This window comes from Panthera tigris, chromosome B3 (genome assembly GCF_018350195.1).
Source record: "Panthera tigris isolate Pti1 chromosome B3, P.tigris_Pti1_mat1.1, whole genome shotgun sequence".
Classification (NCBI taxonomy): domain Eukaryota; kingdom Metazoa; phylum Chordata; class Mammalia; order Carnivora; family Felidae; genus Panthera; species Panthera tigris.
This window is the reverse complement of record NC_056665.1, coordinates 46,481,348-46,497,945: the sequence shown is the minus strand read 5'-3', so window position 1 is coordinate 46,497,945 and position 16,598 is coordinate 46,481,348. Positions and strand designations below refer to the sequence as shown.

At 41.4% G+C, this 16,598-nt stretch overlaps 1 protein-coding gene across 8 annotated transcripts in view; it reads right to left on the bottom strand.

Moving 5' to 3' along the window:
• ALDH1A2 (aldehyde dehydrogenase 1 family member A2) overlaps positions 1–2,922 on the bottom strand; it is a 99,985-nt gene extending 97,063 nt beyond the window's left edge. For 5 of the 8 annotated variants that reach the window (XM_042988767.1, XM_042988768.1, XM_042988765.1 and 2 more), the window contains exon 1: positions 2,472–2,922. In XM_042988767.1, coding sequence (XP_042844701.1) covers positions 2,472–2,588 — 117 coding nt within the window. In that variant the 5' untranslated portion in view covers positions 2,589–2,922. Of the gene's footprint in view, positions 1–957; positions 1,122–2,471 lie in introns of those variants that run through there. The other 3 variants (XM_042988770.1, XM_042988771.1, XM_042988772.1) reach the window with 3 other exon arrangements.
• Between the last annotated feature and the right edge of the window lie 13,676 nt (positions 2,923–16,598).

Below are 16,598 nucleotides of genomic sequence, written 5' to 3'. Positions count from 1 at the left end.
CATAGATCTTAAATGCAAGATCATAAATGCAAAGTTTTCTAAATGCATGCAACTTGAAATTCTCATAATCTGACATTTACACGTAGGCAGTGGCTTTATGTTGGTCCCCAAATCACATTTACAAATCTTATCGTGATACCCTTAAAGATGCATTCGTTCAACAAGACAAAAATGATGAAGGATCCATCTTGTTTATCCTGCACGGCTCTGTGACACAAACATGGGATTTGTTTCCTATGTGTTCTTCAACAAGCCCTCCAGCATAGTAGTTCTTTAACCATTACTCTTTCAAAAATCCCTCTCATGAATGTGGTACTACTGTTCTAAAGGACGAACTGTCATTCTACCTTGTTCATTCTTCTGCTTGAAATTACCAAGATAATATCCCTCACTTCTGATCATAAGTGAGTTTTTAAAAACCTTTCCATGGATCTTATTTTTCCTTTTAAGTAAAAAAACCATTAGCCTCAGCTACCAAAAGAGCAGATTCTGCTCTTCACATTAAAAAAGCTGCTCACCAAAGACGCTTGTGTCAGAAAATTTAGAAGTCTCACTAAAAAGCTGGGGGGTGGGGAGTAAGCTGCTGGGAATCTTCACAGATACCTGATTTAACAAGGTTTTGTGAAAAGAGCTTGCCTTTAGATTAGCATTACTCAGTGTTTATGAGGGTTGTTTGTCAAGCCAAAAATAAGGCGCCTCCTCCCCACAAATTAAAAGAGTCAAGTTTCGATCCATTATTTCATTTCTGATTGTTTTTCTTTGCAATAAGTGGGAAAGTGGATATTGGATAAAAGTCTCCTCCGAGCTAAAAGACTCCACATTAAAGGCTTCATTTAGCTATAAATCAGTTGTCTTTCCTACTGGGGGAGAACAAGAGAAAAAGGGAGCGGGGGTAGCTGGAGAAAAAAGAGAACTGGAAGAGCTTCCAAATTAAATTCCGAAATACCTACTGCATACCTAAAAGTCCTTTCCGGGGCTGTGAGGAAAATCCCAATGAAAAGCTAAGACTAAAATCGAACCTTTCAAAGTATGAGAGTAGGGTCCCGTCTCACCGGGAGATCCTGAATCTTAAGATCTTTAAAGAGGGGCTGGAGAGGTTAGCGACCCTCATAAAACAAAGCGTTTATGCTGTGTATTTCCCTGCTCGTTCCCAAACCCAGAGATGTGCCACGCACTGGCACTATTGTTATGCAAACAATGCCTAAATGGCTGTAACCACTAACGACCTCCCATTAAAATGGCTTTCAAAAATTTGTCACACCATCTAAAAAAGCTAACAGGTACATCAAATCCATCATGAATCGGGCACTTAGAACACGAATCACCTTGATTTGCATCCCAAAACTCAATGCAAGTAAAATTTCAAAATTCGGATATTTAAAAAATTTCTCTTTCAACCATTAAGCCAGAACCAAACAATACACTTCTCAACAAATTTAGTTTATCCTGTAGTAAGAATGATGGAAAACAACTTTAACCGTATTGTGTGTCTGGGAAACGCGCTTTGGTTTATCGGGAACAATTTGGGGTAGAAATCAATTGAAAGTAATAGAAAAACAAGAGAACTGTAAAATGAGCTCCAAGGAACATGACATTAAATCCCATCTTTCTCCCCCCACCATGTTATAACTTTATAATCACCCCGTGTATCTAATCAATATATTTTTTTCCATGTGGAATTCGTAGAAAGTGAATTCAACTCCCATTAATGAAGGTAGCGCATGCATATCCTTTTTTATATGGCCCAGCAACAAATCCTGCTTGGCAAACCCAAAATGTCAGGGTTCGTTATAAAAAATGATTTCTTCTCAGTCCGAGAGCGAGCCCGTTAATGCACAGCAATTTCGAGAGTTTCTGCGTTGTCCAGCAGAACTGCCACTGCCTACAAATGCCGAACGAAATGCCCAAGCCGGAGGCGCCGGGAGGCAGCGTCCAGGTTTCGGCGCGATGCGTTAAGGGCGGCCCGAGCTTCGTGCGCCCTGTCGGCCCCTCCCGAAAAGCCGCTCCGCACCGCGGGCTTCCGAGGACCGAGCGGGGACTAGCAGCCCAGCGGCCCCTGAAGGCGCAGGGCCGCTGGGAAAAGCGGCCGGGCTGCGTGGCCCACCTGGCGGGAACCCTTCTAACCCCCATGAGTCGAAGCGGTGCCGACGCCTCCCCTGCGACAGTCCGGACCCCGCGAATCGGATCAGGAGGCAGCGGCAGACGCGGCGTGGGTGAAGAGCCGTTGACCGCGACCCCCAGCGCCGCGTTCAGGTTGGGGCGAGTCCCCGAGGCTTCCCGAGTCCCCGACAGGCCTTCGGAAGCCCTAATCCCGAGGACGGGGCGTCCCTCTGCTGCGAGGGGATGAGAGGCTGGCCCCGGGCGCCCCGGCCCCCGACCCGTCACGCCGCCCTAATCCCCTAACAGATCAGGGACAGGAAGGAAGGTTCTAGAAAGCCTCGGTGGACGGCAGGTCCTCGCCGGGCGCTTACCTTGGTGTACTTGATTTCGAGGTTGGGCGTGGGCGACGGCAAGAGGTGCAGGGACGCCATGAGGGCGGCGGGGTCGGCCTTCACCTCGCCGGGCATCTCGATCTTACTGGAAGTCATGGTGGCGGGCCGAGGTCTCGCTCGCCCGCGGCGTGGGCTGTGCGGGCTGTGCGCGCGGTCGGCGGGCCGGGGGCGCGCTCGCCTGTATATAGGCAGGTGTCAAGCTGGGGCTCTTCTTATTGGACGTGAGGGCCGAGGCGCGGGGGGCTGGTCCATCCTACCTAGGACGCCCGGGCGCAGCCCCGATTTACATAAAGCCCGCCGCCCGCGTCGCGCGATCCGTTCGCTCCGCGCCCACGGTCAAGTGCGCCTGGCGACTACCTCGGCCGCGGGGACAGGCCCAAGCCGCCTCCACCGCCGGCCTCGACGGCCAGAGCCCGAACCGCGCTGCGGCCGCTCGGGGCTCCGAGAGCGGGACCGGCCTCGCTCCCGTCCGGGCGGCGGCGGTGGGGGGCGCACCTTAGCGGATGTCGGGCGTGGGTCGTAACCCCAGAAGCCGCACCGGCGGGGGCTGACGCGGTGCGTTGGAGTTAGCTCTCGGAGCTCAAAGGGCGGCTCTTGGGGCGCCAAGCGGGCTCGGCAGAGGAGGGGGTGCGTCAGGGGCCCCTCCCTCTCGCGTCCCGGGGCCCTTCTCTCCCGGAGACCCGGGGGGCGCCCTCCGCTTTCTTTCTTCGGGCAGGCGGCCTAGCACACACCCACTCCCCTCAACGGAGCCGGAGGTGCACCGCGGCCGCAGGGTCCTGGTCAGGGAGTGATGAGTGCGAGTTCCTCGCCCCACACTTAAAATTAAGTATCCCCGCCAGGCAGTCGACTCCGCGCGGCCCTCGCCCAGCTTTTTCCGCCCAGCTGCTGCCCTCTGCCGGCCGGGACGGCCCCGGGCGGTCCGCGCTGCGCCCCAGGATGAGGGCGTCGGTCCTCTGAGGGAGTTGGCGTGTTTCCTTGGCCCCTCTGTCTTTCTTCTAGCATGCCCCCTTCTAGCCCTCGTTCTCCTCGCCCCCAAATAACTCAAGGATATACTTGTTTTTTCTGTTGTTTTTCACGCCAACAGGTGAATGTCCCTCCAGACATTGGGTTCCTCGCTTTACTGCCCCTTTGGGTTTGAGCTTCTGTACTTTATACCCCTTTAATGTAGATGTTTACCTAGCTCCAACAGGCCTTCTTTTAGTTTGTGGGATCCTAGAGGTCAGCATATAGGTGTACGTCAAGAATCCAGAGATTCCATCCCAGAATGGGCTTTGGGCTACAAAATCTGGGCTTCAGATAAAAAGACCTTTATAGGTCATGTCTGCTCCTCGCTCCCAGTGCAAGCTTGACAGGGGCCTACTGATTCTTATCTTAAATGCCATTTTCAAAGCCCTTAGAACCTCATTTCTTTGGCTGTTAAGGGTCAGCCTGAAGAAATTTCCCCTTGGATACTTTTCCTAATTAAAAGTGCCTAACACTCAGTGCCTGAATGCTAACCAACAGTAGAAAATAGACAGAAATATTTCATTTTAGTATTAGGTCTATAGAAATAAATTCCAGCCTCTCAGAACCCAAAGTATCTACCCAAGTTTACGTGAGTGAATTACCTCAGCCTAAGCAATAGGTAGATCTCAATTCACAGAGGATCGCTATGGCCAAAAATTATATTTTAGTTGACAGTATATCTTCATGAGCTATAGTTTTGTTTTGTTTTGTTTTTTTTAAGGCTTGGAGAGTTGGAGATACAATTGAGGAAATAAATAAATAAATACATACATACATACATACATACATAAATACATAAATAAATAAACGAAGTCCAGGAGTTAGCTGGGGAGAGGGGGAGAAGATAGTAGCAAGGGGAATCAATGGTGCTTGTGGAACAATTCTGCAAACATGTTTTGCAAGGTGCCTTACTAGAGTTTGGGTTACAAACAAAATGGATAGCCTTTGCCATCAGTGAGCAGGAACCCTTCCCCACAGGGAGGTAGATCACTATGAGGGACTGTGGGAAAAAGTTACAACTGTATGCTCTGGGACTCTACTAAAGAAGAGGTCAGCTCTCTGGGAATGCTGACCTTTGAGCTGGGCCTTAAAGGAAGAGGTGGAGAGCGCCTGGCTGGCTCAGTCAGTTGAGCATCCCACTCTTGATTTTGGTTCAGGTCATGATGTCACTGTTTGAAAGTTCAAGGCCCACTTCAGGCTCTGTGCTGACAGCACGGAGCCTGCTTGGGATTCTCTCTCTCCTCTGTCTGTCCCTCCCCTACTCATGCTCTCTCTCTCTCATAAATAAATACATACATACATACATACATACATACATACATACATACATACATGAGGTGGAGCTTCCTTCCACAGGGGAGAAGAGTACAGAATAGGTAGGAGGGTCCACAAGAGCAAAGGCATAAAAATTGGAGAATGCTTTGGTGGGAGGTGGAGAGAGAGGCATCAATGTGGCTGGAGCAGCAGCAGATGAGGCTGGCAAGGCAGTTGACTCAAGGTTGTAAGGACCTTAATTCTTGAGATGCTAAGAAACCATCAAAAGAGGGGCACCTGGGTGGCTCAGTCAGTTGAGTGTCCGTCTTTGGCTCAGGTCATGATCTTGAGGTTCGTGGGTTTGAGCCCTGCATCAGGCTCTGTGCTGACAGCTCAGAGCCTGGAGCCTACTTTGGATACTGTGCCTCCCTCTCTCTCTGCCTCTCACCTGCTCGAGTGCGCTCGCTCTCTCTCTCTCTCTCTCTCTCTCTCTCTCAAAAACAAATACACATTTAAAAAAACCTGAAAAGATGTTGAGCATGAGAAAAGGGGAATCTGTATAATTTAACCAGATAAATGAATACTGTCAGGAAAGACTCACAAAGTAGAAATAGTTGAGGTATATTCTTCTCAAAGCATGAGACAGACTTGTTCATCCTTGAGGCATCTCTTGCTTGTGGACTCTAGTTCTAGCACTGTGGCTGGAAAAGCTCTCCCAGGGAAGAAACAGTATGATGGAATTATTAGCATTCATTACACAGTGAGGTAGAGCAAGTAAATAGATCCCTCTTCCTGGAAATACAAATCAAAACCACAATGAGATATCACCTTACAAATGTCAGAATGGCTAACATTAACAACTCAGGAAACAACAACAGATGTTGGTGAGGATGCAGAGAAAGAGATCTCTTTTGCGTTGTTGGTGGGAATGCAAGCTGGTGCAGCCACTCTGGAAAACAGTATGGAGGTTCCTCAAAAACTAAAAATAGAACTACCCTACCACCCAGCAATTGCACTACTAGGTATTTATCCAAAGGATACAGGTGTGCTGTTTTGAAGGGGCTCATACACCCCAATGTTTATAGCAGCACTATCAACAATAGCCAAAGTATGGAGAGAGCCCAAATGTCCACTGACAGATGAATGGATAAAGAAGATGTGGTATATATATACAATGGAGTATTACTTGGCAGTCAAAAAGAATAAAATCTTGCCATTTGCAACTGTGTGGCTGGAACTGGAGGGTATTATGCTTAGTGAAATTAGTCAAAGAAAGACAAATATCATATGACTTCACTCATATGAGGACTTTAAGAGACAAAACAGATGAACATAAGGGAAGGGAAACAAAAATAATATAAAAACAGGGAGGGGGACAAAACAGAAGAGACTCTTAAATATGGAGAACAAACAGAGGGTTACTGGAGGGGGTGTGGGAGGGTGGATGGACTAAATGGGTAAGGGGCATTAAGGAATCTCCTGAAATCAATGTTGCACTAATTTGGATGTAAATTTTAAAAAATAAAATTAAAAAAATAAAAAAGAGATCCCTCTTCTCCAGGCAGGAAAGGGATCTCTAAGCTTTTCCTCATAAACAGTTCCAAAAGGTCTAGTGCATTTTTATCCAGTTCAAGATGGGGGACAAGATTCAGCAGAAAAGAACAGTGAATTATAATTACTTTTTCAGCATACGTTTTCTTTGTTCCTGTTTGTAGGACTTACTCTGCTTTAACTCCCTTGTAAGGCTGCTTTAACCTCTCTTCTCACATTCTTAGTCTTCCCTTTTCTTCTCTTTCCTTACTATCTTGTTACTTTCTCATTTTCTCTTTGGATTTCACAATGGTTAAAGTGGCGATCTTCCCCACCACTACCTTTTGATATCTAGCATTTTGAATTTCAGTCTTTTCCATGATTTGGTTAAGAAACATTTTTTCCCACCCTTATAATGTTTCCTTCTCCCACCCTCTCCCATCTGTAATTATTTATTGTTTAGGATACATGTTGTTTATAAAACCCCTTGCACAACGGAACACAGGCTACAGCATGATCTATTTCCTTGTGAAAACAATTTATTAGGCCTGGTGGAGCCAATATCCTGGAGTTGTAGAGGAGAAAAATAAATTCTTGCCTCATATTTCCTCACCTAAATAATAGAATGCAAAGTTGTAATTTTAAGGTATTTGCCTTATGTGAGGTTTGATTTTTTTTTTTTTAAGGTATGAAACCAGAGCAATTTAGGATTTTTTTTTTTTTTTTTGCAGTTATGCAGGAACAAATTGAGAAACATGCTTTAGAAAATCAGTGAAGGAAACCAAATGGAGCACAAAGATTCCTCCCAACCAAGGAACACTTTTGGTTTTGACAATAACAATGTCCAGCTTGAACTTCGAGCTTCCACATTCAGGGGCTATCGCAGCCTCAGGTGGCCCTGCTTAATTGCCTTCCTGTTCCCATTACTAACCATGATGACAGCCTACCTTTTCTAACAGATATACTCACATTTTAATTTATCTGCAAAAATAAATCACACATTATAGCATTTCTCTCTTCCGGGTTAATTGAATCAGTTCCTTAAATGTCTCTAAGTCTAATGATTTAAAAGGAGCACATTGTTTGAAATATTTAAAAAATTAGGGGCCTTGGGTTGTATGCAGAATGATCTCAGTGCTTATTTCAGATATAAGTGTTTCCTAATGATCTCATTCATCTCAAACGGGATATATGCTCAGCTACTTTATTTAAAATGTTTCCTGAAAACTCTAACAGGAAAGCTTAATGCAAAGTATATTTATAGAGAAATGGTATTTAATATATTTAAAAAAATCTTCTAAAGAACTTTACATGTTTTTATCCAGAAATGCTTAATGAAGTATTTTAGACCCATTATAAATACTTCTGTAAAACAAATTCACTTATATTTTTATTTAACGTGAATATTAACTTTTTATTTAGGATCTAAACACTCATTTAATTATCCTGTTCCTTCCAACATTTAGAAGAAAAGAGGCTGAGATTGTGGCATTTATTAACCATAAAAATTCTCTACATATTAAGTCCTTCATACCCCAGTGTGGCCTCTGGTCACTGTATTCTATGAAAAGGGGTATTTATGGTTGCAGGGATTAGATTCCTAATTGGTTATGACTCCAAAAATAATATTTTGATACAAAACACACTTCTTTCCCTTTAAAATATATCCTCCACCTTTTGGGAGCCTCAAGAGACTATTTTAAAAGTGGAAACTAGATTCGTCTTTGTTGTAAAGCCCAGTTCTACCTCATATATGTTTTAGAGACTTCAATCTGGGGGCAGGGATGAGCTCAGCACTTTATCAATAATCAAACTTAACAGGCACAGGGAGAAATTAAAATCCCAGCTATGCAGCCTTCTCTGCAGGGCCAGAGGAAAAGGGCATTAGCGCCCTCTGCAGTTGATGGCATGTATGTGCAAATGAATGTGAAATGTCAAAAAGCAATAGTTTGGCTTTAGTGTATTTTATCTGCTACTGATGAGATATGTTTGGAGATGTTACAGTTTTAATTTGAATTAGGTTGGAGGGGGATGAATCTCAGAATGCAGAAAAATTTCAAGCTGCAGTTAATTTAGGAGAGGGACTTTCATTAAAAAAGCTTTTGACTTTTAGGAAAAGAATGGTAGTGTTTATTAACCAAGTTTACCACAGAAAGTGAAGTACTTAGACCCCTACCATCTTGCTCACGGAGTAGTTCAGAGCATGCAGTATACCACAGCAAGTCATATGGGTGTGTCTCAGATTGGAAGCAGCTATTTTATCATGGGGAATGAGAAAGGGTTGCTCAGGGTTGCACGCTCCAGAATTTTTTTTTCTTGCCCACATTAAGTGCTTACTTTGTAATTAAGTTAAGTTGGCTTTTCTGTTTTCCTTTCATGTTCCGTAATTTGCGGTTTTGCTTTTACTTTTAAAATTCCTCACATCTACGCATAACTCTTAACTGCTATGACTTCCTAGCCCTTCCTAGGGCTCTCCCATTCTTAAACATAAGCTCCTTCCCCAAGTCCTTCTGCCCTTATGCGGTCATTCATCCAAAGGGTCTTTGTTCATATGAAATTGTCATATGAACATTGATGATATCTGGGACAGGGATCCATATTCATGTTCACTAGAAGATGAGGTAACTGAACAGTCATTGTCTCTCTCTTTCACATGCTAGAACAAGCCATTGAAAAGACAACGAGGAACACTTTAGATGTCTTGACCACAGAGGGGGAATGCCACTTCTTTCTTCCCTATCACCCAGTTCAATCTGTGAAAACACAGGGCAAAAATGGGAGGCATTCAGAGCCAAGACACTGACATCCAATTTGGATATCCAGCCCCAAACCAAGAGGACAGATCTCTTGCTTCAGGCATACATATTCCCCCTTTCAGGGCATCTGGGACTCCTTGGTTGCTGGTGCTAAACATAGATTTTTCCTCCCTCTGTCAGTCAGATAGCTCCAACTGAACAAATATTTACTGACAATACATTATGAGCCAAGCATTGACATGGAATCTATGAAGAACAAAAAAGAAGTGTGTGGAATGATGGGGAGGCTGCATCATTCAAGGGCCAGATGAGACAGGAAAGAAGTCAGACAATACAGTGTAGAATAAGAGGGAAAGGTGGTGGCAGACAGGCAACAACCTATTCACAAATACTTTTATCAGCCTTTTCATGGACCTCACGCTCTTCTAGGTGCTATGGGGGTTATAAAACACAAGTGGGAAAGATAGTAGCTTCCAAAACATGGACCCAAAAGGAATTCCTTTGGCATCTTTTAGTGTTAAGCCAGCTAATGGGTTGTTGTTGGTTTTTTTTTTTTTTTTTTAGTTTTATTTATTTTGAGAGAGAGAGAGAGAGAGAGAGAATGTGTACATGTGAGCAGGGTGGGGGCGTGGGGACTGACAGGGGACAGAGAGAGAGGAGAGAGAGAATCCCAAGCAGGATCCACACTGTCAGCGTACAGTTTGATGTGGGGTTTGAACTTAGGAACTGTGAGATCAAGACCTGAGTCAAAATCAAGAGTCAGACGCTTAATAACTGAGACCCCAGGCACCACCATCCCCCCAGCTAGTGTTATTGGAGAGGTTAAAATAGCTATTTGTAAAATTGTAATTCCCAAAAGCAAATACTCAGAGCTGAGATTCCTCCCACTTCCCAAATCCAAGTTAAACGTCCTCAAGTGTAAAGCCTTTTGGTACAGACCTAGCCAGAAGAGAAAGTAGAGGGACCAAGGGCAGTTGATCTTTCTCCCTCACTTAGGAAGAAAAGAAAGTGTGTGTGACATTAGGTCATGTATCTAATGCTTCCATACCTACTGTGGATTGATGTTGTCACCTCACTTCTGCTTGGTTGGGGGGGGGGGGGTGGGGTCAGATATTCATGGAATAGTCCAATGGTTTTCAACCCAGCTTCCAATTATAATCATTTATGGTGCTTTACGAAAATATGGAGGCTGGGTCCCACATCCAAAGATTTCAGCGAGTCTAAGGTAGGGCCCAAGGCACTGCTATTTTTAACAAAGCTTCTAGGTGTCTATAAAGGCACAGCCTATTTTAAGAACCACCGGTTAACCCACAGAAGGTTAATTCAGAGGAGTTACTTGAGTCCACTCTGCCACCTCTGGATTGGAAAAGTGGATTCCATGCCTCCTACTCTGTAGTGCTCTTTGATTTGCTATTTTTAATTTACTATTTGAAAAACACATCAAGCCTCAAATGGATTGACCTTTCTGCTAATGTATTTCACCTAAATTAACAGAGGCAATTAACTAATTTATATTGGGATTGTGCACTTTCCAGTTCACATTTATCAACTCTTAAATGCTCGATCTGGTGTTGCAGTTTAAATTTTTTATTATTACCCTTTAAATCTGAAGGAATGTCTTACATCTAATTAGCCAAACTTACATATTCAATTAATAGAATCATTACAGGCTAATGAATATGGAGGCTGTACTAGGGTAACATCTGCCTGCCAGTTGAAAGGACTCAAACTTTGCTGCTGCTATGAAAAAAGGAAAGTCTGCTATAGAAGTGAAACAACTTGAACTTGCAGTTTTAACATTTCTGTGCGCTATAATACCTGCAAGGAGTTTTAGGGGCCGGCTGACGTAGAAAATGCAATATGCGGTCCAGAGATAACTGCCTGTCCAGAAATATGGGAATCAGAATTGCAAAAGAAATACACCTCCACAGACCCTTCTCAGGATGAAAACTGTGCAGCTCTAGATTTTCATCTCAGGTCATCTAGTTTTTCTAACCTGAGTTTTTCATGAAAAATGCTTAAGAAAATAAACTCTGAGAAAATTAATACCACAAATTAAACAGAATTTTAATTTACTGTAATATACTTTAGGATCATTTTAAAATCATGGGATTTTATAGATTTGAAAATATAAGCAGACATTATTTTGGGAACTGGATATTCCAGTAATATTTGAATTCTAGGTAAATCCAGAGATCTAAAATGAACTTCTGCAATATTTTTAGTTATTAAAATTCTGGTATTTTATTTCTCTGGCTAGGAAAACAATAGATATTTTTAGTAATTATGAAAAAGCCACGAGTTTCAGGAAAGGTGGCTGAGAGCTAGAATTCATTTGAAAAACTCTTTTTAGAGATGGCAAGATTGTGGGGAAAATAATCAGAACTCCCTTCCCAAGTATGTGATAGGTCCAACATTGGCAAGAATTGAACAAGTGACTTTGGACTCATGTCTGTGACGTGACAGTAGGAGTGTTTCAGGACATGTGCATGCTACCGTATTGGGGCATCATAAGTCTTTTTTTTCTTTTTTCACTTCATACTCCTTACATTCAAGCTGCCACTTGACTTATGAGAAGGACCACATTTCTTACTTTCAATTACAGAAGTGCGTAGTCCCAATGTCCTTGCTATAGAATCAAGTACACATTTGTCAAATATTCTTAAAGTGAATTACTGCGATATTCATTATGTCTACTACTGAAGAAAGTTTCTAATGTGCCTAGCACTGGCCAGACTCCCTGGGCTATGACAAAGAAAACCTTAAGGGCTGGTCACACCTCAAGGAATTCATAATTTGATCCTCAAAAGGAAAATCTCTATGATTGACAACACATATACCCAGGCCCACAAGATTCACCGTGTTTCAAGGATGGCTTATTCTCTTCAGTATCTGAAAAACAGTGCCTGTGTGAGTAAATCTTCCCCGTGTTGCTCCCAGTAGAAGAAACACAGGGGGGAAAAAAGGCACCAGGTCTGCTCAGGGGGCCTGGAAGGAGAAAACATAAGCAATTCCTGGGTAGGAGGGATGTCTGTCTTGGTACCCTTGCTATTGAGGGCCCTGATGTTACAAATACAGAAAGAGCAAATTTAATAAAAATACCCAGGCACCTAGATCATTCAGGATCTAGCTTTCAGTGCCGGTGAACCCTAGACATCCACTGTCACCACTAACACAGTTCAGGGCCCAAGGAAATGCTCTTCCTCATCCCTTGTCCTGTGTCCTGAAAACAAAAGAAAACATTTGAATGCTGGAAGGTTAGTGTGTTAAGCATCGTCATCATTAACACACAGGCAGGGTCTGAGCAGTGCAAATGTGGAGATGAGGAAAAGGACAATTAGCTAACTTGCCAAGTCCTTTTTCTCAGAGAGTATGAATATAACAGGCTTCCAAAGTAGAAGTATTTCCCAAGAGGGCCGAGTGTCCGTGTTCTTGCTTCTCTTTGTATTCCACTGGGTGGCTTTTCAGGTAGTCACAAATTAACATGGTATTCTTATCAGTTGTGTGTGTTAACTGGGATATTTTGCAATATTAAATAATTTATAATACTATAAAACTTGTATATATGAAGGTCTAGAAATAACATAAAGTATGATATTCTTTATCTTGGCAGCTAGACGGACATTAAACTCTAGAATTTCTAATAGTTACATTTTTTAAATTAAAAAAAATTTTTAACGTTTATTTTTTGAGAGACAGGGAGAGACAGAGCACAAGAGGGGGAGGGGCAGAGAGAGAGGGAGACGGAAAATCTGAAGCAGGCTCCAGACTCTGAGCTGTCAGCACAGAGCCCGACACAGGGCAAGAACTCACAAACTACCAGATCATGACCTGAGCTGAAGTCAGACCCCTGACTGAGCCACTTATTTCCCAACACCATTTGTTGAAGAATAGGTGCCCCTATTTCTTTCATTTTTAATTCCAGTATAGGTAGCATAAGAGTTATATATTAGTTTCAGGTGTACAATATAGTGATTCAACAATTCCATGCATCACCCAGTGCTCATCATGACAAGTATACTCTTTAATCTCCATCACCAATTTTACCCATTCCCTTACTCACCTCCCCTCTGGTAATCATCTGTTTGTTCTCTATAGTAAGAGTCTGTTTCTTGGTTTGTCTCTTTCTCTTTTTTCCCCTTTGCTCATTGGTTTTGTTTCCTAAATTCCACACAGGATGAAATCATGGTATTTGTCTTTCTTTGACTTATATCGCTTAGCATTATACTCTCCAGCTCCATCCATGTTGTTGCAAATGGCAAGGTTTCATTCTTTTGGAATCATTATTTTTGGAATATTATTTTGGAATAATATTCCATTGTATATATATACCACATCTTTATTCATCTATCCATGGACACTTGTGCTGCTTCCATAATTTGGTTATTGTAAATAATGCTGTTATAAACATAGAGGTGCATGTATCCCTTTCAGTTAGTGGTTTTGTATTTTAGGGGTAAATACCCAGTAGCGTGATTACTGGCTCATTTTAACTTTCTGAGGGATCGCCATGCTGTTTTCCACAGTGGCTGTACCAGTTTGCAATCCCACCAACAATGCAAGAGGGTTCCTTTTTCTCCACAACCTCGCCAACCTTGTTGTTCTTCTGTTGTTGATTTTAGCCATTCTGACAGGTGTGAGGTGATAGCTCATTGTAGTTTTAATTTGCATTTCCCTAATGATAAGTAATGATGTGTGTATTTTCATGTGTCTGTTGGCCATCTGGATGTCTTCTTTGGAGAAGTGTCTGTTCATTTCTTCTGCCCACTTTTTAAATTGGATTATTTGGTTTGGGGGTGTTGATTTGTATAAATTCTTTCTACATTTTGGATATTAACCTTTTATCAGATATGTCATTTGCAAATAACTTCTCCCATTCTGTAGGTTGCCTTTTTGTTTTATGATTGTTTCCTTCGTTGTGCAGAAGCTTTTTATTTTGATGTTGTCAATAGTTTATTTTTGTTTTCCTTTCCCTTGCCTCAGGAGACATATCTAGAAAAATGTTGCTGTGGCCAATGTCAGAGACATTATTGCCTGTGCTGTCTTCTAGGATTTCTATGGCTTCAAGTGTCACATTCAGGTCTTTAATCAATTTTGAATTTATTTTTGTGTATGGTGTAAAAAGTGGTCCCATTTCATTATTTTTTAGGTAGCATTATTTTTTAACTTCATTCTTTGCATGTAACTGTCCGGTTTTCCCAACACCATTTGTTGAAGAGACTGCCTTTTTCCCTTTGGATTTTCTTTCAGCAAAACAGGGGTTTTCTGTTGTGTTCCTGACCTAGGTGTCCCTGTTTGTGTTGGTACCATACTGTGTTGATCACTACAGCTTTGTAATAAAACCTCAAGTCTGGAATGGTGATACCTCTAGTTTTACTTTTCTTTTTCGAAATTGCTTCGGCAATTCAGGGTCTTTTGTGGTTACATACAAATTTTAGAATATTTTATTCTACTTCTGTGAAAAATGGTGTTAGTATTTTGATAGGGATTGAATTAAATCTCTGGATTGCTTTGGGTAATATACACATTTTAACAATATTTGTTCTTCCTATCCACAAGCATGGGATGTCTTTCATTTCTTTGAGCTGTTCTCAATTTCTTTCATCAATGTTTTATAGTTTTAAGAGGATAGGTCTTTCACCTCTTTGGTTAGGTTTATTCCTAGGTATCTTATTATTTTTGGTGCAGTTGTAAATGGGATTGTTTTCTTGATTTTTCTTTCTGCTGTTTCCTTATTAGTGTATAGAATGCAGCAGATTTCTGCACATTAATTTTTGTATCCTGTGACCTTACTGAATTCATTTATCAGTTCTAGTAGTTTTTGGTGGAGTCTTTAGGGTTTTCTATATAGAGTATCATGTCATCTGCAAATAGTGAAAGTTTTACTTCTCCCTTACCAATTTGGGTGCCTTTTATTTCTTTTCATTGTCTGATTGCTATGACTAGGACTTCCAGTACTATGTTGAACAAAAGTGGTGAAAGTGGACATCCTTGTCTTGTTCTTGACCTTAGGGGAAAACCTCTCCGTTTTTCCCCATTGAGTATGATGTTAACTGTGGGTTTTTTGCATGTGGACTTTATTATGTTGAGTCTAATAGTTTCATTTTTACAAAAATATTTTGTGAGATGTAATTATATTTAAAAAAATTTTTTTAATGTTTATTTATTTTTGAGAGAGGGAAAGAGAGAGAGGGAGAGAGAGAGAGAGAGAGAGAGAGACGGAGCGTGAGTGGGGGAGGGGCAGAGAGAGAGGGAGACACAGAATCCGAAGCAGGCTCCAGGCTCTGAGCTGTCAGCACAGAGCCCAACACGGGGCTCGAACTCACGAGCTGTAAGATCATGACCTGAGCCGAAGTTGGACGCTCAACTGACTGAACCACCCAGGCACCCCTGTAATTATATTTTTTTTAACTGGATAATTTTATTCATAAGTTTGATACTCATTAATTTTAATTTCTATTTTGTCTTTTTAATAGAAAATTTTATATAGCTTAGAGAAAACTTCTGAAAACATCTATGAGAAATATTTTACTATTTCTATTTTTATTTAATTCACATTTCTGATTAAATATAGTAAAATTTGTACACTTTAAATATAATTCCTTCTTAAAAGAAACTTTAAATCACTGCTGGCAATATCAAATTATGTGAAATCTTGGTTATGACAATATAGTGATTTTGATTAAATAAAGGCAAAAGCTGCATTTTGCATTTTGTGGAATATATAATATATATAATTTATGAACCATGCAAGTCTTTATTTTATTAGTTACCCACACAATGCTACACATCAACAGAACACTTAGATGTACACAATGATCATGAAATTCAGTAGTCTTGATATTTTGCTGGCTTTCAGCCAAATAAAAAGTATAGCTTTCTATATTTAAAAATTTTGCCATCATGAAGTTCTATTTGTTAAATCAGAAGAGAACACTATATTTAATAAGTGGTAACATTAGATAAAAATTGTAAAATATTTAAATGTATGGTACTTGTGTCTCCATTTGTCCTCTTTATCTGGACTCAATGCTGTTAGAGGTGGGCCCAGATATAAGGAGTTGTTTTTCTCTCTGGGCTTAAGAGACTGATGTTTCTTTGTGTCCTGATTCCATTTGACTTCTCAGAGACTCTTGGCTAGTTGGCAACTGTTTTCTTTTGTTAACTATCCTGTGATATTCCCCTTGTGTATTTTTAAACTTTTCTCTGAAAAGGTGTGTCAAGTATTCCTAGAAACACAATTTGATTTTGAACTTAATATGTTAATTGACTTTTTTTTTCAGTGGTTTTCATCAACTGTTAACAGATTGAATCAACCTTGTAGAGATTTTCTCTGCCTTGTGATCATTGTTTTCCTTTTTTCTATGTTCCCTATGCTGTACTTCTCATCTCCATTACTTACTTATTTTATAACTGGAAGTTTTTACCTCTTAATCCCCACCCCTATTTCACCTGTCATCCCCACCAACTTCCCGTACAGCAACCACCAGTTTGTTGGTTGTATTTGAATCTGTTTGTTACTGTTATTACTTGTTTATTCTTTTGTTTTTTAGATTCCACA